Source organism: Oncorhynchus gorbuscha, linkage group LG05 (genome assembly GCF_021184085.1).
Source record: "Oncorhynchus gorbuscha isolate QuinsamMale2020 ecotype Even-year linkage group LG05, OgorEven_v1.0, whole genome shotgun sequence".
NCBI lineage: Eukaryota > Metazoa > Chordata > Actinopteri > Salmoniformes > Salmonidae > Oncorhynchus > Oncorhynchus gorbuscha.
This window is the reverse complement of record NC_060177.1, coordinates 30,336,477-30,348,991: the sequence shown is the minus strand read 5'-3', so window position 1 is coordinate 30,348,991 and position 12,515 is coordinate 30,336,477. Positions and strand designations below refer to the sequence as shown.

Here is a 12,515-nt window from a genome sequence, read left to right as displayed (position 1 = left end):
CAATTACCTCGACTAACCTATGCCTTCGCACTTTGACTCTGTACCGGTACCCCCCTGTATGTAGCCTCGCTACTGTTACTTTACTGCTGCTCTTTAACTATTTGTTATTTTTATATTTTTGACTTAACACTTGTTTTTCTGAAAACGGCATTGTTGGTTATGGGCTTGTATGTCAGAATTCCACTGTAAGGTCTACCTACCCCTGTTGTATTCAGCGCATGTGACAAATACAATTTGATTTGATAGCTGCTTGATTGGAGAGTGGGTTGGGTTTGTATTGTCGTTAAATGAGCACTGATTGCCTAGTATTGTTTGTCAAAGACAGTGTTGAATCATTGGAGGAAAGGGCACTCACTGGTCATTTAAATGGGGTTTTGTATGAGAAATGATTTATATTCACATTGCCAATGGAAATATATGTACAAATGAGACATGTACATGTATAAAAGGAGGTTACCCCACAGTATTGGTAGGCGACGCCAGCACGGAACAGACGTGTTCCAAAATGAAAGAGTTCATATCACACAAGTGTGTGTTTGTTATCACACAAGTGTGTGTTTGTGTGAGTATAAAATATCATTGATGCAGTAGGTCATTATTTGAACTATATTTGATTGCTTGCATCGAACAAGTCCAGGTTTTCTCCAAATTTCCAATTGAATATAGTGGAAGCTTCCTGACATCCAGGACCTATCAGGACTGGAGTCTCTAATAATTCTATATGGCGTCAGAGGAAGGCCCAAAGACTTATTAGAGACTCCAGTCACCCAAGTCATAGACTGTTTTTACAATGACCCCCCCCCCCCCTGCTGTTATTCACTGTTTATTATCTATGCATAGTCACTTTGCAAGTACCTAAACTAACCTTTACCCCCTCAAATTGTCTCGGTACCGGTACCCCGTGTAAATAGCCTCATTAATGTAATTTTCTTGTCTTACTTTTTGATTTGATTTATTTTTTCACTTTATTTTATTTTGTAAATCTTTGCCTAACTCTATTTCTTGAACTGCCTTGTTGGTTAAGGGCTTGTAAAGTAAGCATTTTACGGCAAGATCTGCAACTGATGTATTCGGCGCATGTGACAAATAACATTTGATTTAATTTGATTTATTGTGTTTGTCCGCTCTTCACATATTCCACCCTGTTCTAAAATCTTTATTCCACTCAGATACAGGTTCATTATCTTCTCATTGGCTCACTTTCAAACGGTAGTAGTAAACACACCAGCCAACCATGTGGTCTTGATTAATCAGGTCCTATGTGGCCTCATGTGGAACAATGCACTGGTCAGGATGACCCACTGTCTGGAGCATTTTTATTGCCCTCAGTGATGTGCACCTTCCAGCCTTGGATTGACCACAAAGATGGCAGGGTTACAGTCTGCATCCAGATGAGCACCAATAGATCTTGCTGACAAAAAAAACAGAGGACATGTATGATGAGGCCTGCAACTTCTAAACCACGTGTGAAGAGCAACATTATGCGGTCACAAAAGGGAAATCAGGCGTGTGGGTGAGACATAGACCTTAAATTGAAACAGTTGTAGCCAATGAGTGGAGATTGGAGCCAATGAGTGGAAATGAGTGGAGATTGGTTGGCAACGTGTAATGGGTAAGGAGGCTCGCGAGACACTTTCTGTTTCCTGCGAGCCCCGGAGAACCCATGTGACAAGAGATGCCACATCTTCTAGCAGTATCCTGTCAACAGTCTAAACCATATCTATAACCGCCACAGAGCTCTTAGTAATACCAGTAGGATAAAATCTGGATTTTAGTGCCTTAAAGTTGGCTGGTGGAATGGAAAGTTTCAGGGACAAGAAGGCTGAGATAGAAAAGAATCTTTAGAGATGACACAACTGAGGACGGTTTCCTGTTAAAACACTTACATGATACTAATAGTCCTCAGTTCATTTACCAAGTTATAGGCCTACTACACTTGAAGCTTCAAATACAAACCATCTTTTCATTTAAACTACCATTTACACTTGCGTTGTCCTGTGGCACAGCATCCTACCATTATATAGGCCAAGAATGAAGTATGAACAATGGTGTGCACTCTTTGAATGGGCACTAAATCTAAAACCTAAAAGCATTCTTCGGCTGTCCCCCTAGGATAACCCTTTGAAGAACCCGTTTTGGTTCCAGGTAGAACCCTTTAGACTTCCATGTAGAAACATTTCCACAGAGTTTTACATGGAACTCAAAAGGGTTCTACCTGGAAGCAAAATGGGTTATGCTATGGGGACAGCCAAAGAACCCTTTATATATATATATATATATATATATATATATATATATATATATATATATATATATATATATATATATATATATATATATATATATATATATATATATATGGTATACTTAACGACATAATAATCCTATTTATACAGAAGTGATTCCAATTTCAGATTATGATTTTTATCTGCTCTATCAATGTCATTCTGTCAGTGTTCTGTATGTTCATGTTTTTATTGTAGCCTACCCCTGCCTGAAATGACATGAACAAAAATACAAATAGGTAGACAACAATAAATAATATAGCATGACATGCAAATTGAATATGTAGTAAAATAACATAATATCAATCATTTAGACCTATTGAGCACTAACATTAATTCAATTCACAATGGAAACACTGACAATTTACCTGCTAACAAGAACGTCGGCAAAAGGAAGCAGTAGAGCAGTCCACATACCACCTGAAGCTCCATGAGTGCGCGTCCCAAATGCACTGCTTAACTCCAGTCTACAGCCTCGCTGACATTCCTCGACGGAACGTTACATTCCACCCAATCAATTTTAATAAACCCAGTCCGCAATAATTGTTCATGGTTTTAAAACAGTCTTTTAAACCGAGAAAATAAAGCGGTGCGGTCATTCCACTAGACAGACATATGACTTCCAAAAGTATTTTTCAACTTTTTCAAGTTTCCAGAGTGATGGACCAATGCGGACTATTGCGGTTCTTGTTCTGTAAATCCGCAAGACATCTTCACCTCCTCACATTGCGGGGGTATAAAATGTATTCTCACGAAATTGTAAACAAAACTAACTACCAGCTCTCCCGTATTGAAACAACTCTCCTTTCTTGCCGCCCCTTGGACTGAACATTCCCTGTAAAGCAATATCTTCCAGGAAAAAGTGATTCACCAGTAGGCCTACTGCAACAGATGAACTGTTCTTTCAGTCGCTGTAAATCCAATTCACTCTCACTGGGTTGGTACTTCCTCTGATTTTTTTTCTCTCTTCATAACCTAACTAACAATTTTAATGTGTGTTTTCGAAAGCAACCTGTCCACGTGGAAGACTATCCCACAAGCATACCCAAATGATGTATGGTAATTTCGAAAGAAGCGAATTCATTTTCAACCTATTCAGCTATTCTATATCATAGTTAACGCATGTTTGAAAATCTCTCACTGACAGCACCATGCATCGCCTGCGCCTACTTGAGCACATCGTCGTTTTGCGTTGACACATGACACTTACAAACTTTAGCCTATGGTAGGAAATTATAGGTGAAATATTGCTATGTGACACTCCTACAGCAACATGCTAATGAATAACCCTACCTTAACCGCGTAGTAAAACCAGTAGCCTATGAATTTTGAGATTATACACCCGAAACCTCGTACTCGGTATTATTTTGAAGAAGTTTCACACTGCTGTACCCTGCTTGAAATTGACTCTTCATTCTTCTAAATAAATATTGTCTGGTAAATCATTAGCGCCATCTAGCGGTACGCCAAGCCAAATTTATCACTCTCTCAATTCAATTCAAAAGCCTTTATTGGCATGGGAAACATGTGTTAACATTGCCAAAGCAAGTGAGGTAGATAATATACAAAAGTGAAATAAACAATCAAAATTAACAGTAAGCGTTACACATACAGAAGTTTCAAAACAATAAAGACATTACAAATGTCATATTACGTATATATACAGTGTTGCAACGATGTACAAACGGTTAAGGGTACACAAGGGGAAATAAATAAGCATAAATATGGGTTGTATTTACAATGGTGTTTGTTCTTCACTGGTTGCCCTTTTCTTGTGGCAACAGGTCATAAATCTTGCTGCTGTGATGGCACACTGTGGAATTTCACCCAGTAGATATGGGAGTTTATAAAAATTGGGTTTGTTTTCAAATTATTTGTGGATCTGTGTAGTCTGAGGGAAATATGTGTCTCTAATATGGTCATACATTGGACAGAAGGTTAGGAAGTGCAGCTCAGTTTTCACCTCATTTTGTGGGCAGTGTGCACATAGCCTGTCTTCTCTTGAGAGCCATGTCTATCTACGGCGGCCTTTCTCAATGGCAAGGCTATGCTCACTGAGTCTGTACATAGTCAAAGCTTTCCTTAAATTTGGGTCAGTCACAGTGGTCAGGTATTCTGCCACTGTGTACTCTCTGTTTAGGACCAAATAGCATTTTAGTTTGGTCTGTTTTTTTGTCAATTGTTTCCAATGTGTCAAGTAATTACCTTTTTGTTTTCTCATTATTTGATTGGGTCTAATTGTGCTGCTGTCCTGGGGCTCTATGGGGTGTGTTTGTGTTTGTGAACAGAGCCCCAGGACCAGCTTTCATCTCTCTCTCTCTCTCTCTCTCTCTCTCTCTCTCTCTCTCTCTCTCTCTCTCTCTCTCTCTCTCTCTCTCTCTCTCTCTCTCTCTCTCACACACACACACACACAGAAAACCCTCTTCAAATGATTTTCATTAAAAAAGAGGAAGCAGTCAGATAATCACACTACTTAACTCATAGATATCCAGAATGCATGACCTACAATAATCTCAAATTACATGGCCAGATAGGAAACCATCACCAACTCAAATATTGAGAAATAACATAGCATTGACCTACCGTACAATAAAAACTACATATTTTCACTGCATGCAAATACAAATTATTACATGAGGGAAACTAGTAAAAAGAAGGGAAAAAAAGCAACCACCGTTGCACAAGAAAACAGAATCCTACTCACTACTTCACGTTGTCATCCGGGAGAACCGAGCAACTGGCTCGCGCGGTAATGTCCAGATGCGATACAGCTTTTGTCAAATTGATGTATAAAAAAACATGTTTTAGAATTTTTGCTAATCCTAACTCTTTTCCTAACCTTTAACCTAAATCTCCAAACCTACTTTAATGCTCCTAACATACTGCGTAAATTATCCTGAACCTGCTACGGTTTAACTCTAACTCAATCAACGCTAATCATGAATATAATCCCATCAATCACACAACAGTTTCTTAACTACATACTGTACTGTCCTTTGAGACAGCCTTATCACAACTGATTCGTTCAAAAAAGGTGAGGTACTGACCAATCTTTAAACAAATCTATTTGAAACGGGGCGGGAGGAGACTTTGTGAAGGTCACGTGTCCATTTCGCGCGAAAGTGTGTTGATGTTCTGGTCATAGCGACTTTGATCAAGCCTGCATATATACCTCGATGGCTGAAGCTGCTGAGTTGGAATTTTATCGTTCGTTTTTCCTGACCAGAAGAGAATTGTGTGGTTCTAGATTTGACATCATTATGTCTCAGGCGCGGGTCACCGATTTCTACGTCCAGAGAAAGAAAGATGCTAGTGGGGCTGCGCATGGTGATGGCAATTTAAAGCAAGTTGTGGACACTGTAACAAGTCATCCCAGCACAATATCAACTCTGTGGAAAAGCAAGAATGCAGCATCTACAACAAATGTTATGATAAAGACTTCATGTTATGAAAACAGTGTACAAGAGGAGTTTTGGAGGGTTATTGATGAGGCGACTTCGGTCAATAAGGTGGAGAGCGTGTCTCCTGTGCTGGCGAGGACTAACTCGGAAAAACAAACCCTTTTCTCCAGCCCTCGTACTCCCAAGAGGACCTCTACAGATGCTGAGTTCGATCTTGGATCAGCTGTATTTTCAGCCACTGCTGACCATAAAATCGCAAAGAAGCGTCTTCGGATCGAGGCAAGAAAACATGGCATCGCTGCAGGGACAAGTCCTGGGCCGGTTAAAGTTGTGAAGAAGGCGGTCAGGAAGAAATTGATTCTCTTCGAAGACGACGAAAAGGTAATGTTGGCTTAATAATGGCATATTTTCGTAGGCCGCCATGGTGTCATTTTAATGTTTTTATTTTGATAAACTGCGTAAATTAGGGTGTGTGTGTGGTAAACACAGGCTTAGATCTCATAACTACGTGTTGTTCTAAGACAATCTTCATCAAAATAACGTCACTTCTACGTAGGCTAATCAAAACAAGTATAACGGCTTAATAAAGGTCATGTTAACTGACTGATATTATAGTCATAAGCTAACACCATTTACAGCTTTTAGGGCAACAAACTGGCGACCTATTTCTAGAAATAACCTGGTCCAGAATGGTTAACTAGCTATTTATCATAAGCTAGACACAACAGACCTCACAACAATTCATTTTCCTAGTTTGGCTACTAGTAGCTAAATAATTTGAAGACATTGAAGGGGGCTGAAAATGTACAAGTCACTACTTAATCTTTTATTTTTTAGGCAACCCAGCCTCTGGCTAAAGATGTCCTGCAGGTACCCTATTCACCACTACCTGTTGATAAAGAATCAAATAATTTCGTCAATTGCAGTGCCAACCATTCTCCAACGGGCAAACCACATGTTCAGGGCAGCTCAAAACCAAAAGAGGGGCACAAGGTACAGTATTGTTGGTGGCATATGCTTTCACCTCTGCTCTTCGCTGTTAAGTCTACACACCTGGCCACAATTCAATTCTATGGGAGAATGTTTCATTTTATCCCCTCAAGTTACTCCTTAGTCATACCATAATGGACAGCATCCTCACATGTTTCAATGGTATTGATTTATTAATTTTTTAAATGTTTTTTTCCCTACTACATCAGACTTTCTCCAAAGAGGATGTTGTAGCACTCAAGTTCCAACTTCAGAAGATCAAGGACCAGACACGGAAAGCTGAGAACCTACCCTCTACGGCCACAAGGTCTACTGCCCCAGACCTGAAGACAAAGCTAGCCCGTGTCAAAGAGCTTGCTGCTAAGGCACAACATCGGAAGGCGGAGAGGTTGGCAGAGGCCAGATCTACTGAGGAAAATAATTGCCCAATAACCGAGGATGGGTGAGGATGAAACAATTATTTAAATTATAGACCATCTTAAATTCGGCCAGGGTGGGTGAAGCTCAAAATAGTGACATTTGATGCTGGTCTTTGTTGGGAAACAGTGTTATTTGAAAAGAGGCTGCTGTAGTGGCTTTGACTATAACTCATCCATTGTCCTGATCTGTAATATGCTCTTTTTCAGAGATAAGCTCCCAGCCTATCAGCGGTACCATACTCTTGCCCAGGATACTCCCCCTGGCCTCACCCTGCCCTTCAAGTACAAACTGCTTGCTGGAATGTTCCGTAGCATGGACACCATAGTGGGAATGCTTTTCAACCGCTCAGAGACTGTTACCTTTGCCAAAGTGAAGCAGGGTGTCCAGGACATGATGCACAAGTATGGAGCAAACTACACTTGTCTAATTGGATTAGTAGAATTCCATGGGAAAGAGCAGCAGAAATATTAATCACTTTTTATTTCACAGGCGTTTTGAAGAGACCCATGTGGGCCAGATTAAGACTGTCTATCCTACTGCCTACCATTTCCGTCAGGAGAGAAACATTCCTACCTTCAGTGCTACAGTGAAGAAGTCTAGCTACCAGCTCACAGTGGAGCCTGTCATTGAAGCTGGTGAGGGGATGGTCTCATGATGCTTTGTATTCTTTCAACACAGATGAGTGTATTTTAAATAACTGCTGATCTGAGTCTCTCTTGATGTCTGTTTTTGTTCCTCAGATAAGAGCAAGGCAGTGCTGGCTGCTTCCCGCCTGTTAGAGAGGCGACGTATCTTCCACCAAAACCTAATCAACATTGTGAAAGGGCATCACAGGGTAGGCACCATTCATAAGATAATATTTTGTTACTGTATACTTTGAGTTGACCTGACTTGGGAACCAATCTCTATATGTTGTCTTTAGGCGTTCCTTGCCAAGTTGAATCCTCCTATTAGAGTCCCAGATGACAAGCTTACTCGCTGGCACCCTCACTTCAATGTGGATGAGGTGCCCAATGTCCTGCCCGGTGAGCTACCCCAGCCCCCACGGGGAGCTGAGAAGCTAACCACTGCCCAGGAGGTTCTGGACAAGGCCCGCTCCATGATGACCCCCAAGGTACTTACTGACCCGTCGGTCCTAAAATCTCCTTTACACATCCAACCCTTAAAACACAGTCAAATGCTGTTGTTTTATCTATATAGCTGTATGATGAAGACACTAGCCACTTTATATTGTGTACTTCCATTTTATTGCACTGTTGCAGGAGCTTGCAAGTAAGCATTTCACTGCATATATTATACTTGCTGTAAACTCTGTACGTGCTGAATAAACCTTGATTGGATTGGGCTTTACTTTGATGGGCATTCATTTCAATGGAATTGTTTGGTATTCATTTTGCTCTTTCCAGGTGGAGAAAGCACTGGCCAACGCGGTTCTGAAGACCGCAGAGATGGTCTGTGTAAAAGAGCAAGAGCCTGTTCCACAAACTCCCGTAGCTCCTGCTGAAACTAACAGTGCCCTCAAAGGGGTGTCTCAGTCCCTGCTGGAAAGGGTAGGTCACCTTCCTGTTTGACTTAGGACACATAAATGTGTGTATGTAGTACAGTATGCCCTATGCAGTGAGGACTGGGACTGACCCCTCTCTTTTGTTGTAGATCCGAGCAAAGCAGGCTCAGAAGCTCCAAGCTGCCTTGACCCGGAACCCTCAGCAGGAGGAGCGCCTTGTGATGATGTCACGGCTGGAGGAACTGGCTCGGATCCTGCGTAACGTCTTTGTGGCAGAGAAGAAACCCGCACTGATCATGGAGGTGGCCTGTAACCGGATGGTCTCTAGTTACTGCTCTGCCATGAGCATGGGTGAGTCATCTGAAGAAATGCCTGATGAAATCCTATATTAACCTTTAAAAACATCCATTGGTTTTCAGTGTATTCGTTTTGACATTGGCCAACATTTTTTTTAAGGTGATATGGAGCTGCACCTTCACCTGCTGGCAGAACTGACTTCTGAATGGCTTACAATTCACACAATTAGAAAGGACTTCTATCTCAAGTTGAACAAGACCATGGACCTGAATGTGGTACTGGAGAAGCTGAAGCAGAAGACCAAAGAGGAAGAAAGCCTGTGAAGCTTAAAAGCTATGATTTTCAATGTGTAATTTGAATAGAGACATATTGTCCTGCGTACGCATATATATATGTGACTTCAAGTCTTTGATTATTGCACAATGCATGGCTGGTTTTAAGCAAGTAAAATAACTTGTACTAATTCAATAACAATGTGTAATATTTGTATAGATTAACACTGCAATGGTTTTGTCAATTTTAACACGGACTCATTTTGTGGGTGGTTTTACAGTTGCAGGAGACTGTTTCTGGTTGATTAGGTAGTTATGACACCGTTGTCTTAATTCTGAAACAAAAACCTTTCTAGTTACCTTTGTTAAACTGCCTTTTTTTGCTTACACAGATTTCCAACAAGCAGGTTCTTATTCTGTAGTGCACATGTTTCTCCAATGTGAACAGTTTATTTTTATTCTGCAGAAGTTTGAAACAATTAGCCAGTCATGGTGAAACAAGTATACTGACAAAATGACTCAATTGCACCAGTACATAACAGAAGGCATCTTTAGACATGGATACTTATTGCATATAAATGAGGGCTAGCACAACTAATGGTTATAGATGAAGACAGTAATGAAAATAACAGCACATTGATGGGTACACGCAGATGGTCTATATTGACAAAGCTGTGACTGCTCAAACAATAGAAATGCCAATAAGGAAGATGCACGTGCAGCGTTAAGTTTCTCAGAATGACACATTTAAATCATTTAACCCTTATTCTACCAGTTAAATTGGCTGAGAATACATTCTCATGTACAGCACCAACTAAGAGGAGAGGTGAATGATTAAGGTGATCATGGTGTGAGGGCCAGATTGGGAATTTAGCCAGGCCACCGGGGTTAACACCCAATTAACGATAAGTGCCATGTGCTCTTTATAGTGACCAGAGTCAGGACACCTGTTTAACATCCCATCCAAAAGACGGCACCCTACACAGGGCAATGTCCCCAATCACAGCCCTGGGGCCTTTTTTAAGACCAGAGGAAAAGTGCCTCCTCCTGGCCCTCCAATACCACTTCCAGCAGCATCTGGTCACCCATCCAGGGACAACCCTGCTTAGCTTCAGAGGCCAGCCAGCTGGCACTTCCTTTTGGCAATTTTTTGTTATTTCTCTCATCTACACCTTGTTGAGGGTCAGTATTTTGAACCAATGTAAGAATAAGTGGCTTTTCAATTGCACAATGTTATCAAAGAAGCCTCACATAATTTGACAAGAGTTCCATACAAAAAAGGGTTAATCTCACATGAACCGGTTTTGGAAAGAGAGAATCCTCTCGCCTCTTTCTCTATGGTACGCTTCCTGCTTTCGCCAGTCCACCCATTATGCCATCATTGACTTGAATGGGGACGCCCGTTCTATTCACATGACGGCACGTGGAGGAGAGGAGAAAAGTGTGTGTAAAAATGTTTTTGTTGTTGCTGCTATTCGAACAGTTATTACAGTGACCGTGGTCATTTGGATGGCCAAATAGTCTTCCAAAATTCCATAACCGTCACAGACGTACTATTTATACTTATAAATTGAATGGCATTTGCTTTATAGTTCATAGAAATGCTTTGGAAAGTTTACCTGTAACAAAAATGTAACCCAAAAAAGGTCTCCATCACAATTCATTACAGTTGGGTAGGAACTGTAAGACAGTAAACTGCATCAAAGTGGTGTGTTCTAAACCATAATGAATGGAACACTTGGAATTGTTTGACCTCAATACTGCACCAGGGAGAAGAGGGTATTTGGCTTCAGCTTTTCAACCCCGTTGAGCTCTTTGAGCTCAATGATCACCATGCAGCCCATTACCTCTGCATTCTGTTTCTTCATGAGCTCACAGGCAGCACACAGGGTTCCTGACAAACAGTAGAGAAAGTTAGGTAGAGTACTACTGAGTAATATGGAGGCATTTGTCAAACAAAGACAGGTAATGCCAATTAAACACAGTTCCCTTAGTTAAATCAATATACATTTTTATCTGCCATACTGTCCACTTATTTGTACAAAATACATCCCATGAACAGTGAAATGCCTCACCTCCAGTGGCTAGTAGATCATCGATGAGCAGCACTTTCTCTCCTGGAGCCACTGCATCCTCCTGGACCTCAACCTCGGCCTGATGAAGGAATATTAATTGAAAAGGAATGTTATAAACAAATAGCAGGTTCCAATACACATGTACTTTTCAGAGGCTTGGAGCTGTGATATGAAAGGACAGAAGGGTGTAGGAGGTAATACAGCAGTCATCATCAGCCAATTTCACCTCTCCATACTCCAGTTTGTATGCCACAGACACTGTAGGCCCTGGGAGCTTCCCCTTCTTCCGGACCAGCACAAATCCCACTCCTAACCTCTGGGCTAGAAGGGGTCCGAAGAGAAATCCCCGAGCATCCAGACCTACAGGACATAGATCCAGCTGTTAGAACACAGTGACCATCCATGGTGTTGAAGGAAATATGTGGTTAAATGACAGCTGCAACCTTCGATGAGCTCAGAATTGCCTAATTCCCAGACAGCAAGAACTGGGGAGCTGCATGGTGTCCTCTGTGACACATGCGCCATTGCTTCTCATGTTAATGTTCCTCAGGAGCTGCATATGACAGTGACTGCTTTTACACAGGCAGCCCGCCCAATTCTGATATTTTATCCACCAATTGGTCCTTTGACCAATCACATCAGATCTTTCTCAGAACTGATCTGATTGGCCAAAATACCAAATTGGGCTGCCTGTCTAAACGCAGCCATGGGGATGACTCACCGACAATCAGTTCTACTTGGGGATGAGTCTGCCTCACATGTTCCTCAAAAAGATCGATGACTGCGGTCAATGCACCCGGGTCTTTGAGAATTGGACAGATGTCTCTGACACACAAAAATGCATTCACATTAGCTGTTGAAATAAATATTCGAACTAGTTCTCTCGTAAAATGTATCTTCTATCGAGCATTTCAACACAGCTAGTTAGCTACTACAAAATAGTATTACACGCATGCACGTTATTTAGAATAGAAAGCTAGCATTGCAGAGATGGCTAGCTATCTAATTCAGCACATGAACGTAACGCCAGCTAGGTTTATCGCGACAATGTATCATTCACTACTAATAGTTACCTGAAAAGTATTCCTTTGCTTGGGAAATCAGGAAAAGGTTTTATGTGTTTGGTGACCAGATCTAATTTAGCTTCTCTCGTGTGGACTGCCATGGCTGAGAGTTAACTTCCTGTGGAATCGTCTGTGTGGACTTTGAGGCAAAAGGTCAAATGCCTGGTAGTCATGCGACAACATCCGGGTCGTGACTAGTTACCACAG

At 41.3% G+C, this 12,515-nt stretch overlaps 3 protein-coding genes across 4 annotated transcripts in view; 1 reads left to right on the top strand and 2 right to left on the bottom strand.

Annotated features, from left to right (window-relative positions):
• LOC124035817 (piezo-type mechanosensitive ion channel component 1-like) overlaps positions 1 to 3,654 on the bottom strand; it is an 89,771-nt gene extending 86,117 nt beyond the window's left edge. For both annotated transcript variants that reach the window (XM_046349584.1, XM_046349585.1), the window contains exon 1: positions 2,654 to 3,654. In XM_046349584.1, coding sequence (XP_046205540.1) covers positions 2,654 to 2,717 — 64 coding nt within the window. In that variant the 5' untranslated portion in view covers positions 2,718 to 3,654. The remainder of the gene's footprint in view (positions 1 to 2,653) is intronic.
• A 1,546-nt stretch (positions 3,655 to 5,200) lies between these two features.
• LOC124035819 (DNA replication factor Cdt1-like) lies at positions 5,201 to 9,528 on the top strand. Its single transcript, XM_046349588.1, has 10 exons — positions 5,201 to 6,067; positions 6,524 to 6,679; positions 6,886 to 7,118; positions 7,303 to 7,497; positions 7,586 to 7,731; positions 7,837 to 7,931; positions 8,019 to 8,210; positions 8,503 to 8,646; positions 8,750 to 8,951; positions 9,057 to 9,528. The coding sequence occupies exons 1-10, from the start codon at positions 5,462 to 5,464 to the stop codon at positions 9,218 to 9,220; spliced, it is 2,133 nt and encodes a 710-aa protein (XP_046205544.1). The 5' UTR covers positions 5,201 to 5,461; the 3' UTR covers positions 9,221 to 9,528.
• A 52-nt stretch (positions 9,529 to 9,580) lies between these two features.
• Positions 9,581 to 12,473, bottom strand: LOC124035822 (adenine phosphoribosyltransferase-like). The gene is made up of 5 exons (XM_046349593.1): positions 12,318 to 12,473; positions 11,966 to 12,069; positions 11,471 to 11,604; positions 11,245 to 11,323; positions 9,581 to 11,063 (listed from the first exon to the last, which is right to left on the bottom strand). Exons 1-5 carry the CDS (start codon positions 12,407 to 12,409, stop codon positions 10,924 to 10,926), a joined length of 549 nt encoding a protein of 182 aa, XP_046205549.1. The 5' UTR covers positions 12,410 to 12,473; the 3' UTR covers positions 9,581 to 10,923.
• Between the last annotated feature and the right edge of the window lie 42 nt (positions 12,474 to 12,515).

What these genes read in the sequence shown, in the direction of transcription:
- LOC124035819 (XM_046349588.1), top strand. Translation starts at nt 5,462, where the DNA reads ATGGCTGAAGCTGCTGAGTTGGAATTTTATCGTTCGTTTTTCCTGACC. An exon ending in TCTTCGAAGACGACGAAAAG is followed by an intron (nt 6,068 to 6,523) that starts GTAATGTTGGCT and finishes TTTATTTTTTAG; the next exon opens with GCAACCCAGCCTCTGGCTAA. An exon ending in TGCCCAATAACCGAGGATGG is followed by an intron (nt 7,119 to 7,302) that starts GTGAGGATGAAA and finishes GCTCTTTTTCAG; the next exon opens with AGATAAGCTCCCAGCCTATC.
- LOC124035822 (XM_046349593.1), bottom strand. Translation starts at nt 12,409, where the DNA reads ATGGCAGTCCACACGAGAGAAGCTAAATTAGATCTGGTCACCAAACAC. An exon ending in AGCAAAGGAATACTTTTCAG is followed by an intron (nt 12,070 to 12,317) that starts GTAACTATTAGT and finishes TTTGTGTGTCAG; the next exon opens with AGACATCTGTCCAATTCTCA. An exon ending in ACAAACTGGAGTATGGAGAG is followed by an intron (nt 11,324 to 11,470) that starts GTGAAATTGGCT and finishes TTCCTTCATCAG; the next exon opens with GCCGAGGTTGAGGTCCAGGA.